At 30.7% G+C, this 22,113-nt stretch overlaps 1 protein-coding gene across 2 annotated transcripts in view; it reads right to left on the bottom strand.

Annotated features, from left to right (window-relative positions):
* Nucleotides 1-22,113, bottom strand: part of LOC143071952 (uncharacterized) — an 86,357-nt gene that overhangs the window by 42,271 nt on the left and 21,973 nt on the right. For both annotated transcript variants that reach the window (XM_076246665.1, XM_076246666.1), the window contains exons 14-30: nt 21,642-21,908; nt 20,168-20,365; nt 19,451-19,588; nt 17,870-17,967; nt 17,516-17,613; nt 15,995-16,152; nt 15,217-15,301; nt 14,360-14,501; nt 13,712-13,787; nt 11,117-11,322; nt 10,059-10,221; nt 9,411-9,533; nt 8,979-9,039; nt 6,851-6,925; nt 4,186-4,296; nt 3,155-3,291; nt 1,111-1,176 (exon numbers count right to left, since the gene is read on the bottom strand). In XM_076246665.1, coding sequence (XP_076102780.1) covers nt 1,111-1,176; nt 3,155-3,291; nt 4,186-4,296; nt 6,851-6,925; nt 8,979-9,039; nt 9,411-9,533; nt 10,059-10,221; nt 11,117-11,322; nt 13,712-13,787; nt 14,360-14,501; nt 15,217-15,301; nt 15,995-16,152; nt 17,516-17,613; nt 17,870-17,967; nt 19,451-19,588; nt 20,168-20,365; nt 21,642-21,908 — 2,202 coding nt within the window. The remainder of the gene's footprint in view (nt 1-1,110; nt 1,177-3,154; nt 3,292-4,185; nt 4,297-6,850; nt 6,926-8,978; nt 9,040-9,410; nt 9,534-10,058; nt 10,222-11,116; nt 11,323-13,711; nt 13,788-14,359; nt 14,502-15,216; nt 15,302-15,994; nt 16,153-17,515; nt 17,614-17,869; nt 17,968-19,450; nt 19,589-20,167; nt 20,366-21,641; nt 21,909-22,113) is intronic.

The following is a 22,113-nucleotide window of genomic DNA, read 5'->3' as shown; positions in this document are numbered from 1 at the left end:
TTAATCCATAAATATTGATACCCACAAAAACTAGAGGCTATAAAGAGCCTGTGTCGCTCACCTTGGTCTATGTGCATATTAAACAAAGGACACAGATGGATTCATGACAAAATTGTGTTTTGGTGATGGTGATGTATTTGTAAAAGCAATCCAACAACCAGTTGTCCAATTCATCTGAAAATTTCAGGACAGATAGATATTGACTTGATAAACAATTTAACCACTTGTAAGATTTGCTTTAAATGCTTTGGTTTCAGTGTTATAAGCCAGAATCTACATTTTACCCCTATGTTCTATTTTCAGCCATGGCGGTCATCTTGGTTGGTTGGCTTGGTCACTGCACACATTTTTTAAACTACATACCCTAATAATAATTGTGGCTTAGTTTGGTTAAATTTAGCCCAGTAGTTTCAAAGGAGAAGATTTTTGTAAAAGATTACAAAAATTTACGAAAAATTAGTAAAAAATGACTATAAAGGGCAATAACTCCTTAAGGGGTCAACTGACCATTTTGGTCATGTTGACTTATTTGTAGATCATTATTGCTGTTTACAGTTTATCTCTATCTATAACAGTATTCAAGATAGTAAACCGAAAATTACAAAATTTCCTTAAAATTACTAATTCAGGGGCAGCAACTCAACAACCAGTTGTCCAATTCATCTGAACATTTCAGGGCAGATAGATCTTGACTTGATTAACAATTTAACCCCATGTCAGATTTGCTCTAAATGCTTTGGTTTTAGAGTTATAAGCCAAAATATACATTTTACCCCATTGTTCAATTTTTAGCCATGGCGGCCATCTTGGTTGGTTTGGCAGGTCACCGGACACATTTTTAAAACTAGATACCCCGATGATGATTGTGGACAAGTATGGTTTAATTTGGCCCAGTAGTTTCAGAGGAGAAGACTTTTATAAAAGATAACGACGACGGACGACGATGACAACGACGGACGACAGACGCCAAGTAATGAGAAAAGCTCACTTGGTCATTTGGGCCAGGTGAGCTAATAAATGAATCCACAGTAATGCCCTTGATTTTACTTCACATAAAATCTACTTGTATTTTAAAACTAAAAAGTATAAATTAATAATATTGTAACTTACTAGGTTTACATCCATTTGGTCTTTTGTAACCTGCAAATATCTTTGAAAATTGTCTGGAATATGCATCTGCAATAAAGGAAACCAAAATACTATTATATGATTAAAAAATATAATGCTAGGGACCATCTGGAACTTGTAGTCAGTTTAGAATTTTTGGCTCCATGTTGAAACCTAATTATGTTTTAAAAAACAGAAATAAAAGTGCTGTTCACTATTTTCAATTTTTTTATTATTACTTTTAGATTATGATTATGTGTCATAAATTGATAAAATACTCAGATTAAAAACCAAGCTAGCAGGTGAACAACTTCATAGAATCTGTACAGCAAACAGGTTGACTTTTTTACATCCTTTTTCAAAAAATTGTGGATCAACATATTAATACCAGCAGAAATTACTAACCCTATGTTTTTGGAATATTTTGGAATTGCAATACTGTACAAAATTTTTTACAGGATATTGGTAACTGGTTCCTTTCCAGTGGAATAAGTCTCCCAATGAATAAATTAAACTTTCTCTTTGGAGACTTATCCAAGATATTCCCCAATAACCCATACAACATGATTTTTCTTTTTATTAAACAATACGTGTATAATTCTAGATGCTTTAAAAAGAATTTCTCATTGCAAGCAATGATAATAAAGCTGAAAGATATGTACAAATTAGAGAGTATGATAGCTGTAAAAAATAAAAAGATAGCTGAATTTGACAATGTATGGAATGTTTTTGAAAAAGTTTTATTGAATACCAGCTTATGTCTTCTTTTTTTGTTGTTGTTATAATTACTTATGACTATTTAATTATAATTTATTTTAAAGAAATATTATTGTCATGTTATGTACTTAATCTGTGTTGATGGCTATTACGAAAGAAATATGTTTCGTTAACTTTGAAAATATTTTTTTTCAACATAAATTTATGATATTTAAAATATAGATAGGGATGTAACTGGATAACCCTATTGTGTTTTTTTTGTTGTTTTTTTGTTGTTTTCCTTCTTTATTTATTTATTTTTTTATTTTATTTTTCTTTATCTTTTCAATAGAAAATGTAAAATATTTCTAATTAAGATGTATTTATAATAATGACATTGTATTTATCTTATATATTATATATGTATTATATTGTATGTATGTCATGTATATGTTGTAATTGTTGGGTGGGGGGGGGGATGGGGGGGGAGTTAAAAAAAAAAAAAAAAAAAATGTTTTTGGCATGTGTTATGATCAATGTTGAAGGTTGTATGGTTAATCTGTAGTTTTTTAAAAACATCCTTGTCCTTTAATACTCTTGAAAAAATTGTTCTCATATGCAATCATACCAGATTTCGTTAATCCTACATCAGGAGTATTGAACATATCACTGTTAACCATCACAGTCAAAAATATTACAGAAATGCATTACTTGACATTCTAACATGACATCCTTCCAATGCTTTGAGTACACAACCGTGGTAAAATATAAATTTTAAATTTACTCCCACTTCATATGCTTTTTTCATGAATGAGCCTTCCGATGTCATAGAACGATGACGTTAGATTAGAATATAAGCATTTCATGGGAAAATACACACTTGTGAAATTGAAAATCATCATCACAAGTAAACGTAAACAAATGTTGCTAAAATGTGGTATAAGCCATTTTTTTATGCAAATAAGACAGTATATGTAAATTATCATTTAAATTCATCCGAAACTATCTAAATATGTTATTGTATATAGTTTTAGTATGTCACTAATTCAGACTGCTCCGTTCTTTTACGCCAATTTAATAGTGCATTTATTTATGGGAACTGCAAATATTTGCCTCCACCTAGATCGCTTCGATCCAAAAGAATAGCTGTATTTGTCTTATTAGAATGGAAATAATTCATGGGATCTTGAATAATCGTCATTTTACCATGGGTTGTCCTTATATGCCGATATTTTACCCCTCGCTATCGCTCAGGGTAAAATATTTGACATAAAGGGCCAACCTGTCACAGTGGTAAAATTACGATATATTCAAGCCACCATGAATTATTTCTTAAATAGTTTATACTTACATAGGGATAGTGTGCTAAGAAGCCATTACATGCCATTCCTATTATGGTCATACTCTTGTCGCCTGGTGATACTGGAAATCCTGGACTGTTAACCATGTGTATCATCTTCTGCAGGTACCATTCATCTGCAAATCTATCTGTGTTAAAAAAAAGAAAGAAACATTGTCTAAATGTTTTGGTCAAATCAGATAACTGTTATTAAGTTCTATAGCCTTTATTTTGGAAAAGTATAGTAAAAACAAAATGTCTACAATCTGATTCCCCATTTTTCTTTCATAATTTTACTCAGAATACATTTACATTCACATTTTTATTTATTTACTATGTGTATATTTGTTCAAAATTTAATTAAATCCTAATTTACCAATTGAACACATTTACATGAGCTCCTCTTGCTTTTTAACATAATAGCATAAGAAAACCAAATGCCCTGCAGAGCGCAGCTTTATAAGACTGCAGATCAATTTAGAATTGGATTACGATTGGATTACCTCATTTACACTGCTTTTAAATTGTCCTTTAACCAGAAAAACCCTTGTTTTTTTTCCCTCTTTTGTCCCCAATTGCTAAATTATTTGAGCCATAACCCCCATAACCATCCCTTTGTAGTATGGAAACTTGTGGTATAATTTCAGAGAGATTTATACACTTAAACACAAGTGGTTTGACAGGAAACAACAAAAATGCTTATTTAGGCCCCTTTTTGGCACCTAATTCCTAAACCTTTGGGACCATAACCTCCAAAAGCAATCCTTTTTTGTGGTTATAAAGATTGTGTTAAAATTTGATTGATTTCTATCAACTTATACTAAAGTTATTATCCGGAAACAATCTGTCTTCAGACGACGCTGACAACGACAATGTGATACCAATATACGACCAAATTTTTTTTAATTTTTGCAGTTGTATAAAAACCTTTTATCTTAAATAAAAAATAGATATGCAAGTTAACCAATCAAATCCTGTTTTCTCTAAAATATATGCTGTTTTTTTTGGACATTTTACGACCTTTATTTCATTTTAATACTTACTTTTTGTCATACATAAGGGCATAAGAAGTCTATTGTTGTTCAGTATCTGATGTGAAGGGTTTGTCAGATCTTTTTCTGTCACACCTTCTGGTAAAATACAGCCTAAACAACCTGTCAATAATATTTGAATAATGTACTGTAGATTTAGAAACTATTTTGTGCAGTAATTTATGTAATAAACAAAAAACAAACAAAAATGCAAGTTTTGTTTTTGCAATTTTAGGAAGAGGTACATACACACTAGTATCAGATATCATAGCTCCACAGTGCATAGCTCAAGGAGTTGGTGTTTTTCTTATTCAAACAAAACTTGCAATAATTTCTGAATTTACAGTAAGAGGTTAGCTGAGTATTGTTTAGCATGGTCGATGGTTAAAATTACTAAAATGATTTTAAGTTTCCAAATTGTTATAAGATTTACATGTAAAACCAGATGCTCCGCAGGGCGCAGCTTTATACGACCGCAGAGGTTGAACCCTGAACGGTTGGGGCAAGTATGGACACAACATTCAAGCTGGATTCAGCTCTAAATTTGGATTGTGATTAAATAGTTGACACAGCATAGGTTTCTGACACAGAATGAATGTGGTCTAATGAACTTAAAAAAAATGTTTGCCTTTGAGCAATTCACTATGCTGTTGAATATTAATCCTCTCAAAAAAATGTTTGAAGAAATTTTCTTTTTATTTATGAAATCTGAAATGAAAAAAATTGACCCTCCAATTTTTTTTTCACATCCCCCTTTCCCTTATTTCAAAACTGATCTCAATTCAAATTTCTAATGAAGTTTGCAACAATAACTACTCATTTAAATACATCATAAAATATTAAGATGTAAAAAAACTGCTTGTTATCACTGAATGGTAAAGATTATTTTAATTTATCAGTTGGTAGTAAAAAGTGAATATACATTGTATATTGTATATAACAAAGATTTAAGTTGATTCTGGACAAAGAAAGATAACTCCAATTAAAAAAAAATCTTGCTATTGCACAATATTTTGCAATTAGATATTTCTTGCTTACTATTCTGGACAAAGAAAGATAACTCTAATTAAAAAAAAATTTGATATTTCACAATATTGTGCAATTAGATATTTCTTGCCATTGCGCAATACTGTGCAATTGAAAAGACTTGCTATTACACAATACTTAATATAATAATTTTAGATCCTGATTTGGACCAACTTGAAAACTGGGCCCATAATAAAAAATCTAAGTACATTTTTGGATTCAGCATATCAAAGAACTTCAAGATTTCAATTTTTGTTAAAATCAGACTAAGTTTAATTTTGGACCCTTTGGACTTTAGTGTAGACCAATTTGAAAACAGGACCAACAATGAAGAATCTACATACACAGTTAGATTTGGAATATCAAAGAACCCCATTTATTCAATTTTTGATGAAATCAAACAAAGTTTAATTTTGGACCCCGATTTGGACCAACTTGAAAACTGGGCCAATAATCAAGAATCTAAGTACATTTTTAGATTCAGCATATCAAAGAACCTAACTGATTCATTTTTTGTCAAAATCAAACTAAGTTTAATTTTGGACCCTTTGGACCTTAATGTAGACCAATTTGAAAACGGGACCAAAAGTTAAGAATCTACATACACAGTCATGACAGTTAGATTCAGCATATCAAAGAACCCCAATTATTCAATTTTGATGAAATCAAACAAAAGTTTAATTTTGGACCCTTTGGGCCCCTTATCATGTTGGGACCAAAACTCCCAAAATCAAACCCAACCTTTCTTTTATGGTCATAAACCTTGTGTTTAAATTTCATAGATTTCTATTTACTTATACTAACGTTATGGTGCGAAAACCAAGAAAAATGCTTATTTGGGTCCCTTTTTGGCCCCTAATTCCTAAACTGTTGGGACCTAAACTCCCAAAATCAATACCAACCTTCCTTTTGTAGTCATTAACATTGTGTTTAAATTTCATTGATTTCTATTTACTTAAACTAATGTTATTGTGCGAAAACCAAGAATAATGCTTATTTGGGCCCTTTTTTGGCCCCTAATTCCTAAACTGTTGAGACCAAAACTCCCAAAATCAATCCCAACCGTTCTTTTGTGGTCATAAACCTTGTGTCAAAATTTCATAGATTTCTATTAACTTAAACTAAAGTTATAGTGCGAAAACCAAGAAAATGCTTATTTTGGCCCTTTTTGGCCCCTAATTCCTAAAATGTTGGGACCAAAACTCCCAAAATCAATACCAACCTTCCTTTTGTGGTCATAAACCTTGTGTTAAAATTTCATAGATTTCCATTCACTTTTACTAAAGTTAGAGTGCGAAAACTAAAAGTATTCGGACGCTGGACGACGACGACGACGACGACGACGACGACGACGACGACGACGACGACGACGCAGACGCCAACGTGATAGCAATATACGACGAAAATTTTTTCAAAATTTGCGGTCGTATAACAAAAATGAATTGATGTGTATCAAAATTGTACAAACCTTTCAATTGGATTTAACTTTGACTGGAACTAATAAATGCACATAACATAAAATATAGAAAAAAAATCTAATTTCAAATTCAGTCACATTATTTCAATAAAACAAATGCTACATCTATGTAATACCCAAACATGAACTTTCTGTAAAAGATGATTTTCCAAAAGTTTTATATTTAATATTTACCAGAAAAATCCTTCGCTTCTGCAAACATAAAATTACTAGCTCTCAGAAATTCTGATGTCAACTTCCTCTCCACACCTGGAATTGATAGAAAAGGTCATGTTTTATGCTAAGTTCACATGTAATGCGAATTCGATCATTAAACAAGCTATTATTTGAACTTGGAATTATTATTAATTATGGAATTTGCATAATTTCTTGTTCTTGAAATTTTTTATACATTCCATGTTTATTCTGTACTTAACGTAACGGTACCCAAATTGCACCTATTTAGCAAAACTAGCAGCGAAAATCTTACAAGATTTCCTAGTGACTAAACAATTTGTATTTTTATGATTTGATACTAAACACATCTTTCAACATAGGTAAAACTATTTAGATATGCACAAAACGTTCACAGTATTTATCAACAGATGAAGTGTTTACTGAAAAAGCAAAATGTACTGAAACGTCACCATGCGACGTCATCAAAACGTCATCTTTTTAAAATGAGCAAATACAATATGTTACAAGTATCCATTTAAAAAAGAAATGAAGAGTAAGCATGGACTAATATCAAATTGTTCAAAAGAAATTAAACAAAAGCTCTGTTATTAGACTTTTGACGATGTGAATTTAAGCATTGATGCAATTTGGGTACTTCTCATTTGAGAATCATTGATGGTTTGGAGGTCAGTTTAGACCAATTTTTCTATGATTCCATATGGAATATAAATCAAATTGGTGTACCTTTATAATAAAGAAGGATACGGCTACAAAATAAACACAGAATGGACATTTTTTTCTTTATCATAAAAAAACGTAGATGAAAAAACTGTCAAAATAGGTGCAATTTGGGTATCGTCACGTTAAATGTTCTGTGCTGCGCACAACAATTTTTTTTACAAAGATAGTACATTTTTAATAGAATGTAATGTGCCACGCACAACAGTATCTATGCAAAATACATTGTAAGAAAAGTGTTATGAACTGCTCAAAACATTATAATACCAAATAAACATGGAATTTATTAAAAATTTTAAGCACAAAAAATTATGCAAATTCCATAATTAAAAATAATTCAAAGTTCAAATAATAGCCTGTTATTAACTAATTCGAAATTAGTTTAATTCGCATTCGAAATATTTAACATCCGAACTTTAATTCTAATTAGAATTGCAATGCGCGTCAAATTTGCTTTACTGTCTGAACGGTGCTAACTTTTAGTTTGTATTAACAAAAACGCATTTCTTATGTGAATTGGATAATGCGAATTAGCTAATTAGAATCAATTCAAATTAAAAAGGAAGAGTGTGTGAACGCGATTAGTGAATTCGATTCGCATTCAATTCAAATTAAATGTACATGTGAATGTTTTTTTAAATCTATCATTATCCCCTTATTATCAATCTCCAAATCATTCCTGCCTATACAAATGAGAGGGACAGTAGATAAACAATCAGTTAGAAAGAAAAAGTTTCAAATGGGATCAAAGACAAAAAATGTAATTTAGAGGGTATACTTTGTAATGGCAGGATTTTCAAATATTTTGCATACCAATCCCTCAAAAAGATTTTATACTCTTACAAATGTACAGGAAAAGGCAACAAATTTGAAATAACAAATATAATTGCCTGTTATAGGAAACAAAATTTATTATATTAAGTGTATTATAAATTAAAATCTTATGACTGATCTTTTCCAAAAGATCTTATAATTTATAAAAGATGCATAAACTTGCTTTCATCTATAAATTGAAAATTAATGAAGAACCCTTTCTGCAAAGTGTTTCACAATTGGACTAAATTATTTAATGCTGAATATGACAAATGGTTGAAAATTAATGAACTATGCTAGGCATGTTGTGAAAATGAAGAAAGAAGAAAACTTCACTTAGACATGACAAAATAAGGCATTCACTGACATAAAATTAAGGTGATATTTTTTTTCTAGTATGGAAAATTATTATTTTGGCCTTGCTTTGAAATTCCAACGGTAAAATACAGATAACTTTCATATCACTGGGAAAGGAATGTCTATTGAACATTTAACAAATGACTGAGACTGTATCCAGTTTTAACACAGTCCTGATTTTTAATGAAAAACACCACTTCTTTAGGGAATCAGGATAAAAAAGATGAATAAAACTTACATGATGGAAGGCTCATTTCACAGCAACTTGTTTCTGTTTGAGATGACCTATCTTGAAAATCCTAGGAATCAAAACAATTTTGACACCATCAAAATTTACATATCTATAGAAATATACCTTCTAAATTGAGTATTCAATGAATTTATTAAAGACTAAGAATTTTGTCTATTTAGTTTTTTGTTTTTGTTTTTCTGGTAATTTGACAATATCTAAAATCTCATCATTGCTTTTCTGACACAACAATTTGAACCATAATTCATCAATTTATATTCCAGTTAAAAGATTTCATGAACAAAATATTATGATGAAAATTCCTCTCAATTGTACTCCATTAAATTTTGGAAATTAAAATTCTTAAATGGACAGTGAAATATTTGTATAGGGTATATTTTGTAGGGAAAATATGTATTTATCTATATTGTGTGTACTTACGACATAATGATTTGAAGAGATCATTATATTCCCTGGATCATTGGCTGTGACAGCTATTTGTATAAACGGTCCCTGTAGTTCCCAAGAGTATATAACTCGGCCATTCTGATGGATCTCAAACAGCTAATAAAAAAGAAAACAGTTTCGATTGTAGACAATACTAATTTATTGACAATTAGGTATATCTTTTATATGATTTTCCTATCTATGGTTCTTGAATGTGATTGGCCGATTAGAATTTTTGTCCTTGGTTTACATTTTCAATTAACCATGTTGCTGAACTACTTTCATAACCTATGTAAACACTAGGTCAATTCTACTGTGATTTTTCATGCACAAAGCACATGTATAGAAAAGATAACTTCAGAAAACAGGAAATAATATGTTAAGACCAATATTTTTCATATCAGGAATTTAGCTCTTGCATATATCTGCCAATATGACAGTAATGCCTATGTAACAGAAACATTTTATATATCTTTATACCTTATACTAACAGTAGCCAGACATAAAACATTGTATAGCTGTATATAAAATATTGTAAAGAGACTAATATAAGAACATGGTATATTGAATTCTGTTTGTATGTAGACTTTTTTTTCATGGTATAAATACATATGCGATATAGAATTCTGTATCCAGACTTACATCAAAGCGTGGTATATGTAATTCTATTATGTATCCAGAATGACATTCAAGTGGTCTCTCTTTCTTGGTGTCCTTGACCTGTTGTTCCTTACCAGAGACGGTGATCTTTTCTATTTTACCTTCTAGAGTCTGGTAACGAATCATTTCAACCGAGTGACCATCTCTGCAAAATTTTTTTTTTTTAAATATCCATAAGAATGCATTATTAGGTCAATTTTCAAGAATGAGAATACTAATATATAAAAAAAAAAAAAATGAAAAAACGAGTGATGTATATATGGTTGTAGAGTTTTAATATTTATTACTAAGGTTCTACTATATATAGCTATATAAGAAAATTTTAAAAAAGTCATTGATATAAATTTACAACCATATTTAAAAAATTCATAAGGGTTCCACAGAACCCAGTGTCTTGCCTACTTTATGAATCTAATAAATGTTTTACAGTAAGAACTTTAACTGCAGACTGTATGTAATCTTAACTGAAACAAAAAAGTTCATATATAAGTAACATATGGAAAACTGGAAATATATTTTTACAAAATTTCCTTCTAGATAATAGCTTTTGATCATAAACAAGCTTCTGTCAAAGTTTGGTAGAAATCCAGGATAGTTTAAAAAAGTTATTAAAATTTCAAAATCTTTAACCACATAGTGAATATTTGTGGACGCCGACCGACGCGGAAAATGACGAAGGAATGTAGGAACACTATGTCTCACTTTTCCAACAAAGTCGAAGGCTCGACAAAAAGTACTTGATATACTATGAAGATTTTTTCCCTTCAACCCAGCTACATCATAGTTACAATTTAGTGGCGGATCCAGGAAGGGTTGGGGGGGGTAAGGAAGCCCTCCTTTTTTTTTTTACAATCAATGCTTTTGAATGGGTACATATAGTTGGAACCCCCCTTATAAATATGGGAAAAAAAGTTCAAGATTTTTTAACAAAATAAAATAGTTATGTCAATTTCTAATAAATGGTTACAATTATATATTTAAACATTTCAATAAACATTGTTAAAAAAAATTAGAGAGTCTCAGAAAATAATCATATTTACTCCATATTGGTGAGCTCAATTTTGTAATTAATTCCTCTAAGCAAAACAATCTTTATATGGCTGAATGCTTCGTATGACATATCACTTCGGAAAATATATTCCAAGTTGTTGCCTCCATAGCTTATGATGCTTCCTGTTACATTCAATTTATCTATATTTGTATCTCTCGTCATTCTGAAGCTTGGCTGTACTGTTGATACAGCTTTCTGAAAAATTTATCAACACACCCATAATCAAGTGAAAAAAACATAAGTTTTTGAATAGTAATTTTTTTAAGAAAACATCTATTACAGAAAAGACAAAATATTGTCTAATAGACCACTTTTGAGTTCATCCGTCCCCAGAATAAAATGTGCCAATTATGTGTGCCTTTATGACGTCATTTACCAGATAGAGGGGATCGCCTGTATCCCTGCACTATTAACGTTCATCAAGCGTCTTAGTGATCGTCATTGTGCGGGATAAACTAGAAATAATTTTTGTTTTGTAAGTAATTAATTACAATTCCCTAATGACAGCAGTGATGATTGTCAATTATCAGAATTTAATTTGCCGAAAATAATTCGTGCAATATTACATTATAGTTTTCCTGGCCACTAGCTCACTATTGGAACGGAAGTGAGGATGCACCTTAACGCAAGAATGATGTTCACTAAAACCAGAGTTTTTGACGGAAATGCATCAAACTCAAAAGTTGTCTATTGGGTCACCCTCTTCTCTCTCACTGTAGAAATACTTATGCATTTTAAGGATGTGCTTATGTGAAATTACAAAAAAGCAAGAATTAAATTGTTACAATGAGTCAGAAGAGCATTAGTTAGGGAACAAAATATGCTAAAAATATACATGTTCCAGACCATATGAGTATTTGGACCATACACGTATGGTCATGACCATATGGGTATATATTCATATGGTCCAACTGTACGCGTATGGTCAGGATAATTAACAAGTTTACAGGTGATACCTAACTGTTCATAAGGTATGACCCTACTAGTTGTCACATCATTAAAAAGACAATATCAAAGGCCATATAATAATGAAATAAAATAAGCAGTTTCGTGCATTCAATTTTACTCACTAGTCACTATAGTAAACACATAAAACACATATTTGGCACAACTTTTTGGAATTATGGATCCTTAATGCTCTTCAACTTTGTACTTGTTTGGCTTTATAACTATTTTGATATGAGTGTCACTGATGAGTCTTATGTAGACGAAACGCCCGTCTAGCGTCCTAAATTATAATTAATGCACGCAGCTGCTAAGAAGGCTGGCTTTTCACTCGATTGAAAATGGTGTAACTGCAAAGGATCGTGCACAATAAAGACGTGCAAATGCAGAATAAATGTTAGGGTACCGTGTGGAATGATTGTCCTCCTAAGTGTGAATGCAAGAATCAATTCGCGATTAAAACTAACTGTGGCATCAATATTTGATTTTTATATAGTCTTTGAATTATAAAATAAGTACATTTTCATGTGTCTATTGTGTGAACATCATTGTTCTTTTTAGATATATTAAAGATTATTGATATTAGAAAAAAATACCTATATGGTTCAAATATTAAATCAAATGATTATATGCATATGGTCATGACCATATGTGTATGGTCCACATACTCATATGGTCTGAACATATGTATATATGTTATGGAGCTCCTTTTTGCGATATTTAATTTCCTAAAAATGTCAGGAAAAGGCTGACTGAAGACTTTTACCTTGTATTTACATTGGTATTATTTAGGTCTGAAATGGAAAAAAAAAGAACTCTAGAACCTGCTCAAATTTTGGTGAATGACCTTTTATGATCTATTGAAGACTTATATCAAATTAGAAATAGGCTTTATGGGGCAAAACATTTGAACCTGTATTGATGGAAAAAACCAAGGAGTCAGAAAATTAGACAAAGATTCCATCCTTAAACCTTGGTAACTTTTATAAGGTCAATTTTCTCTGTTCCAAAGGGTGTGAGTGTATCTTCACAAATATTATTAAAACAACATGTTTCTTGAAATGAGGGCTACAAGTTGGGCACAAGACTGTTGTTCAGTGGTTATCGTTTGTTCATGTGGTTCATAGGTGTTTCTCATTTTTTTTTTTTTATATAAATTAGATCTTTGGTTTTTCTACTTGGACACTATAGTTATTTTGGGACCCTTTATAGGTTGCTATTTGGTGTGAGCCAAGGCTCCATGTCGAAGGCTGTACTTTGACCTATAATCATTAACTTATTATAACTTATTATACATTGTGACTTGGATGGAGAGTTGTCTCTTTGGCACTCATACCACATCTTCTCATTTATGTACACAATTGTTGATCATCACAGGGTTAGATATCTAAGAATATCCAGATGGGATAGACTGGTTTGCTTTTGAACAGTCCTTCTTATATACAGGGTGTATACTGCGAAATAAACAACAAAATAACAACAACTGAAAAATTAACCAAATGCAAATATAATTGTATATATGTTAAGACACTTATTGCCATCTTAAAAACGATTTATTTGAAGTCCAGTCAACAAAGCATTTTGTATGAGTTACACACACACTATGTGTAGTGAACATTAACTTCAATAATATACTTACACCAATAGTATTGACACAGGTAGAGCACATTCCACAAGTTTTACATAATGGAGCATACTCTTTACAACCACACTCACTATAAAATAAATTAAATATCTTGTTTACATAGTTATCTGGTGTATTGGTTGTATCTAAGAGGAAACATTCAAATGTTAAGAGAAGTGTACAAGTCGTTGCCATCTGGACAAATTTTCAAATGACTTTTACATTAAAAAAAAATGAACTGTGAGCAAATAAAATGAAACCCCTGTTAGAAGTATTCAGAAAAAAATTAGTTGATGAACAATTGATGTGAAAACTCATCACATTCTATAACATGCTCACATGAAGCTTTATTCCAAATTTCAAAATGCTCTGATTTGCAATTTTGTGTAAAATTATGTAGCAATAAACTTTTGTTAAACAGGAAGCTGATGAGCAAAGAACCTGCTATTTCATTAGACTTTATTGAATATTTGTGTCTTGTGATAGAAAGGGAAAGGAATATGAATAAAAAATATATATTCTCAAGGTAAAAAAGAATAAACAATCATATCATGTCTAATTCATTTTCTTGAAAAGGGATCTTTTACAATTTATAAAATACATTTGCCTCATTTTTCCTCAAGTAACCCTGCCAGAAAATAAATACCTGAGGAACAAACTTACTTTCTGTATCTGTAGGTAGACAGATTGTCTTCACATTCAAAATTTTTAGTCACACAATTGTCACATTGATAACATCTGGTTCCTTGTTCAATTTCCAGAGTTGCATGAATGGGTACTAGTTTCTGGACACTGTCACACATGTCTGAAATAAGTCAATTTTCATTAAAAGGAGAAATCACTCTATGCATCAATTATTTTCCTAACAAATTTTTAAAATGTTTATCATAACTTGAAATATAAATAATTGAACAAGTGATATGATTTTTATAAATTATCAATTAGGCACAATTTCTTTTTTAAAATGCACTTGTGGAAGAAACCATCTGTAAATGTGCAGAACATGCATGACAGATTAGTCCCAGAATGTTCTATTGTCCGATGGTCTTTTTCAGACGGGCTCAAAACTGTCTATTTTTTCTTTTCTTATCAGTATCTTCAATGATTTTCTATCATGTATATATACCTTTTATTAGTATTTTATTCATACAGGGTTATATTCTGTATGTATGTGTCTGTATGTATGTGCCTGTATGTATGTGCCTGTCCCAAGTCAGGAGCCTGTAGTTCAGTGGTTGTTGTTTTTTGAGTGTTATATATTTGTGTTTCATTATTTTTTTGTACATAGTTAGGCTGTTAGTTTTCTCCTTTGAATTGTTTTACATATGTCATTTCAGGGACTTTTATAGTCGAGTATCTGGTATGGGATTTGCTCGTTGTTGACGTCAGGCTGTATCATTGGTGAACTAGAGTTGTTAATTTCTGTGTTATTTGGTCTCTTGTGGAGAGTTGTCTCATTGGAAATCATACCGAATCTTCATTTTTATATTATAAAAAGTTTATAATACATTACAACTTACATGGTCTTTCTCTGACTCCAGCAAACCATTCTAATGCATCTGTTCTATCAAATTTACTCTTCTCATCATAGTAAAAATATTCTCCCTAAAATGATATAGAATCTAGTTTGCATCATGAAAAATTTTAAAACTCAATTATTTCTGAAGTAACAGTATCCACAAAAATGCAATATATCTATAATTATATCATCTTCACTAGCCAAGGGTTATGAGGCTATATATCTATAATTATATCATCTTCGCTAGCCAAGGGTTACGAGGCTATATATCTATAATTATATCATCTTCGCTAGCCAAGGGTTACAAGGCTATATATCTATAATTATATCATCTTCGCTAGCCAAGGGTTACAAGGCTATATATCTATAATTATATCATCTTCGCTAGCCAAGGGTTACGAGGCTATATATCTATAATTATATCATCTTCATTAGCCAAGGGTTACAAGGCTATATATCTATAATTATATCATCTTCACTAGCCAAGGGTTACGAGGCTAGCAAAGATATAATTATATTAACAAACATAAATGAATCCGTAGTATCCTTTTACATAATTTCAATGATAATTAACAGATAATTTCCTAATATGCAGAAATTGAAGTCCATTTAAGGATAAGGTAATATCAAAACTCTAAATAGAATTTTTTCCGTTGATAAATTATATAACGTTTTTGACTATTAAAAAAATAAAACAAAATTAGACTGAAGTAAGCTTTCAAGTTCTATATCTAATTTAAAATTTCTTAAAATGAAAATACATTGAAATGTGATCTTACTGTGAAATAGATATCATCATTCATCAATACACTTTCAAACACAGTGGTTATGCCCCTTAGACCCTTCCAGACCATCCTGTCTGTTTCAAGATATGTTTCATCTCCTGGTTTAGCTCTGGAATGAAGTTTGCCTTCTATCAGCACTCCTGGGTAGTCACCTTGTCATTAAATAAAAAAGAATCAGGTTTGGGAAGAGACAAAAAATATGAAACCAAAACTATGTAACTAAAAACCCAATTTTGACATTTAAAAAACTAAAAAGTAATTGTGGGAAACATTTTGAATTAGCAAACTGTAAATATTAATTCTTACAAACTCAAATCATCAAATATTCCTTCAATATTTTTTCACAAAACATTTTAAAGTGTGCTTAATTACATTGCACTATATCCTTTTTTTTTATTATTTTTTTTTTATCTAAAATCTGATTTATTGCACTATTGCTGTTATAATGGATACCATGTCTACAGTATTTGACAAAAACAATGTTTGACAGGACACCCCTGTAGTGTTAGTTTTACTGAACAAACAGGGAGATTGTTCAGTAAATTAATAATAATAATAAATGGTTAGATTTACATGTAATAATATTATGTATAGTCTCAGATTACTACAGAAATTAATTTCTGGAAAAAAATACATTCGTAAACCACTTTGACTCTCTATATATGCTAGTTGACCTGGTCATGACTAATTGATCAAGGATCACACGATGGAGGCAAGTTAACAGGCGAAGCAGTTTGCATATATATTAATTATGTAGGTGTACATACTTGGTTGCGAATTGAAGTACATTATATTAGTTTATTTATTTATGAATATGCAATATATTAAATGAAGGATGCTTCAAGGATAGTAGGGGTTTAATCTTTTATCACTGATCATGATCATTTTAAGATTAAATAATGTTGAGACACATGTACTGCTGAATAAATATAGCATATAACATATATGCAAGAATAATAATTATATGTACAAGCTTACTCCTTTCAAAATTTTACCATGTTTACCATCTGAAAGTGTCGAAATATTTAAGTAGTTCAAAAAATCTTTTTTGAACAGGGCATATACATCAAAATTTGTAGTTTTATAATTTGAACTGTGGATGCACTTGTGGATAGAAAATCTAATGAGTGTCACCAAAAGATTTATATCATAATAATTGATATCATAGATTTTATATCTTATATTGAGATTTCTGTAGTTTAGGATATGATGACCTATTTTAATTTTATTTAATAGTATTTTGATCTTTTTCCAAAAAGTTTTAAAGTATTGACATTCTAGAAAAAAATGTTTATAATCTTCTGTTACATTACACAAGTCACATTTACTGTCTTTTTTTTATCTTCCATATCTTTTCTTTGGTACATTTTTCATCATTTTATTAATCAATGTTTTTTTTTATTTCAATAGAAATGAAATAAAATTTAGATAACACAAAAGTTTGTTCTATATATTATTTATTTTAACTTTTTTGGTTTATTTTAATTGAATTATTTTTTTAATAAGATATCATACCATTTCTTATAATTTCCAACATATAAGTCATTGGCCCTTGCTGCATTATCACACCATCTTTCCAAATCAGGCATATTTTGGCAACTTTTACAAAATAGCTGAAAATAAAAGAAATTCAATGTTTTTTCAAGGCTGTTCATGTGTCTTCTGCCATCTTGGATTGGAAAATAGCAAAACACAATCAGACTATATATTTGATAATTACACAATTTTAATAGAAGGAATAGAATTCATTTGTATATGAAGAAAACAACATTTGTTTCATCACAACCATGTTCCTAAACGGTTACTAAATATGAGTTTCACATAAATTGAAATTTACGTATATTGGATATCAGGTCAACCGTAGCCTACCTTATAACACTAGGTAACAGTTCATCAGGTAAAACTGGTACCCTGTATTTTCTTCCAGAGTAAAGTTGATCTACAAACTTTCCATCCCAGAAATGATCCTATAAAATATAAAACATAGAAAATTTATAAAAGCGATTGTTATCTAAATTTATTTATTATACATGTATTTTTAGCGAGCTTAATATGTAGTTGTATTTACTTTATGTATCAAGAAACATTCAAGAATACTCATAATAATATGACACTGTATTCAAAAAGTAGAGTGAACGCGTGAAAAGTTTTGAGTATATTCTTTTTTATTCATACGATTAAAAAAAAAAATGTTTCTTCGGGTGGAATATTAAATTTCATGAAGCATTTACAAAAGATTTTTTTTTTACTCATATTTCAAAATTTTACGATAGTTGTTCGATTGTATGATTGAAAATGCATGTATTTCATTGATAAATTGACTTTGATGAACATGAAAAATATATCATAATTTCCTGACTTAATATTTATGTGACTTTTCTAGTACTATCAAAAATTGATAAACTATATAAAAATAGGGAGATGTGGCATGATTTCCTTTACAGAATTGTAGGTACATGAGGGTTGTAATGGGGGTACCTTCATGACAAATAATGGTAAAAGTTTCTTGACTATTGACATTAACAGAAATTTTTGGTGCATGACGATAAAATATACACTTATAGGGTCTTTGCACCGGAACTAAACACATTTATTTAAAACACAGTTCTTGGCATGACACGGGTTATGTTCTTCTCATATATTTTATGATAGTATGATACTAAACCCCTAACGGGAGGGATTGTGCCTGATATTCATATGATGAAGACATAATCTTTCAGTCAGTTTAATTGAGGTCTGGAGCTGGCATGTCAGTTAACTGCTAGTAGTCTGTTGTTATTTATGTATTATTGTCATTTTGTTTATTTTCTTTTGTTACCTAATCTGACATCAGACTCGGACTTCTCTTGAACTGAATTTTAATGTGCGTATTGTTATTCGTTTACTTTTCTACATTGGCTAGAGGTATAGGGGGAGGGTTGAGATCTCATAAACATGTTTAACCCCACCGCAATTTTGCGCCTCTCCCAAGTCAGGAGCCTCTGGCCTTTGTTAGTCTTGTATGATTTTTAATTTTAGTTTCTTGTGTATAATTCGGAGTTTAGTATGATGTCCATTATCACTGAACTAGTATACATAATTTTAAGGGGCCAGCTGAAGGACACCTCCGCGTTTGAGTGTATCGCTACAGTGAAGACCCATTTGTGGCCTTCGGCTGTTGTCTGCTCTATGGTCGGGTTGTTGTAGCTTTGACACATTCCCCATTTCCTTTCTCATTTTTACTTTCTTTAAGACGACAAAATGATCAACTGATTTTGACAAATCAAGTTAAATTTTTCCCAAAAATAACAGTAAAGATAATTTTATAACACTTCTGACGAATCAAAATAAGGATATTTCAATGAATCACAATAAAAGTTCAACCAATTTTGATGCTAATGTTAGCCAAAAATGACACGTTGACGCCTGACAGAAAAGGGCATTGATACCATTGTACATGTGCTCTCTTACAATTGGTAAATGTGGTTTCTCTGGTAGATTCTCACTGACAACAAAGACAGTTGGATCCTTGATAACTGGATGTTTATGGACAAGAGGTAACTTCACAATTGTATGGTTTTCTTCCAAAACCTTGATATATATATCATTCTGAAAAATAGAAAAATAAAAAGAACTTCAATTATATCAATAAAAAAAAATTCAGTTTCAAGCTTGACAATTGATAAATAGATACTAACATCTCGGGGAAATTGTAAATGTCATTCAGGATTGTTACATGTTATAGTTATTAGAATATATTTGTTTTGTAATAGTTACACATGCTAAGGAAGATTTTCAATCCCTTAGCTCTCAACCTAACAAATCTTTTCTCAAGTCTCTTTGACTATCAAACCAGATGGACAAATCACAGAAGGAACATGCAGTCAAATATGTCTGTTACAGAAGCCCAAGTTCTCTGTATATATTAGAAAAAAAGTAGAGGATATATATCAATTTTGAAAGGAGAGAACATAACAAAATTTAATGTCAAAAAATTTAAATAAGGTTAAAGTTCAATAATCGCTGTCTGACAGAATATCTTCCTTTAAAATTTGAATTTGGTTACATTAAAGATTTCCTGAATCATTATGAAAATTCAACAGAACATTTGAAAGAGAATCTTCTACTGTAAAAGACTATATCATGATAAACTTAATTAGTTTTTCCATAAGTATGATATAACAATACCTCCTCTTGTGTGCCCAGTAAGAAATTATGTATATCTTGTCTTGAGAAACATGGATAATTTAAACCCAGACCAGCTATTGGTGCTTTTTTGACAGGATTCAGTAATTTAGTTGTTGATTTGTTACAGAAATCACTGGCTGCTAATAAATCTATAAAACATGGTCTGTTTGTCATCTTAGGAAAGTATATTGATTCACCCTGCAATGAAAATAATATAAACAGCTTTTTGTTGTCATTTTATGAAATAATTACATCATCATTTTATGATTTTTTTTGGTGTTTTTAAAGCTACTTTTAAGCAACTCTTTTGGGCTATTTCGTGGCGGTTAGTTTTTATTGGTGGAGGAAGCCAGATTGCCCAGAGAAAACCATCGACCTTCGATAGGTACACCCTCACAAGCAGGGTTCAAACTCACAACCTGTATTGACTGGCTAGTGATAACAGTAGTCTCTACTTAAACCACTCAGTCACTGAGGCCCCATCATCATTTTATGAAAACATTACATTGTCATTTGAAAATATTACATTGTCATTTTATGAAAATATTACATTGTCATTTTATTAAAATATTACAATGTCATTTTATGAAAATATTACATCATCAATTGAAAATATAACATTGTCATTTTATGAAAATATTACATTGTCAGCTATTAAACCAAGAGTTCCAAATGGTGAGGTTGAAATCATCCCTTCGTAAATTTTACGGACGCCATCACAAGTTGGTTGACCGTTATGGAATAACCGTTTCACAAATGATATCAGATATGTTCCTAACATCGTAACTACAATCCCCTTCCTTTCATGAATGTGACCTACCGAATTAGACTATTTACTGGATTTGTTATCACATAAGCAACACGACGGGTGCCACATGTGGAGCAGGCTTACCCTTCTGGGGCACCTGAAATCACCCCTAGTTTTTGGTGGGGTTCGTGTTGTTTATTCTTTAGTTTTCTATGTTGTGTCATGTGTATTATTGTTTGCCTGTTTGTCTTTTTCATTTTTAGCCATGGCGTTGTCAGTTTATTTTAGATTTCTGAGTTTGACTGTCCCTTTGGTATCTTTCGTCACTTTTTTATGAAAATATTACATCATCATTTAAAAATATTACATTGTCATTTTGTGAAAAGATTGCATTGTCATTTTAGAATACAGCAATGTAACCAGTTAGAAAACAATACAAGATAGGATTTTTTTGTTCTTTTTTTTAGAACATATTACCTTACAAGATTATACTGAAAATTACATATGGACATATATGACATAATATCAGAATTAGTTTCCAACCACTGTTTTCAGTGAAACTCAATTGACAAAAAAACAGAACTTGTATCCATCGACTGTTTTCTGTATAATGCTTTCAGTTTAATGCAATATGATACATTATTGTATAGCAATAAAATATTTCTCACAGAGTGTGATTTTAAACAGCTTTGTAAATCTACTTTTAAAAAAGCATAAATATCTTACCCTTAGATGCCTCAGTTCAAAAAGTTTGTCTAGTTCTCTGTACGGTCCTCCTGGTCGTGAGTTCATGTTGAATTTCAAAGAATCTGAACTTGTGTTGAGAATTTCTAGCAAGTGTCCAAGTCGTATTTTTGATTTCCCAAATGTTTTTTGCACCCAATCGGGTAACATGGAGTGATATGTATTCCCATGCCACGGAAAAATTGTTCTCAGTGATGTTATTGCCTTATTGAGAATTTTCAGTGTTGTTGAATTGCTCTTTCCACCAGACTAGAAAGAAAAAATACAATAGACTATTATATAACAAGGAAACTACTAATGTAACCACTTACAGTGACTTGACTGTTAGTGTTGCTCTCCACCAATTGCAACTCATTCAAAATTTTGACCAAATTGCAAAACGTTTTATTAAATCAAATTGTTCAACTGGTCAGAATATTGAACAAATTGTTCAGTCAAAATGTGAAAGTGCAAG

The sequence above is a fragment of the Mytilus galloprovincialis genome, chromosome 4 (assembly GCF_965363235.1).
Source record: "Mytilus galloprovincialis chromosome 4, xbMytGall1.hap1.1, whole genome shotgun sequence".
Lineage (NCBI taxonomy): Eukaryota > Metazoa > Mollusca > Bivalvia > Mytilida > Mytilidae > Mytilus > Mytilus galloprovincialis.
The sequence above is the reverse complement of the archived record's forward strand: the minus strand, read 5'-3'. Positions and strand labels throughout refer to the sequence as shown.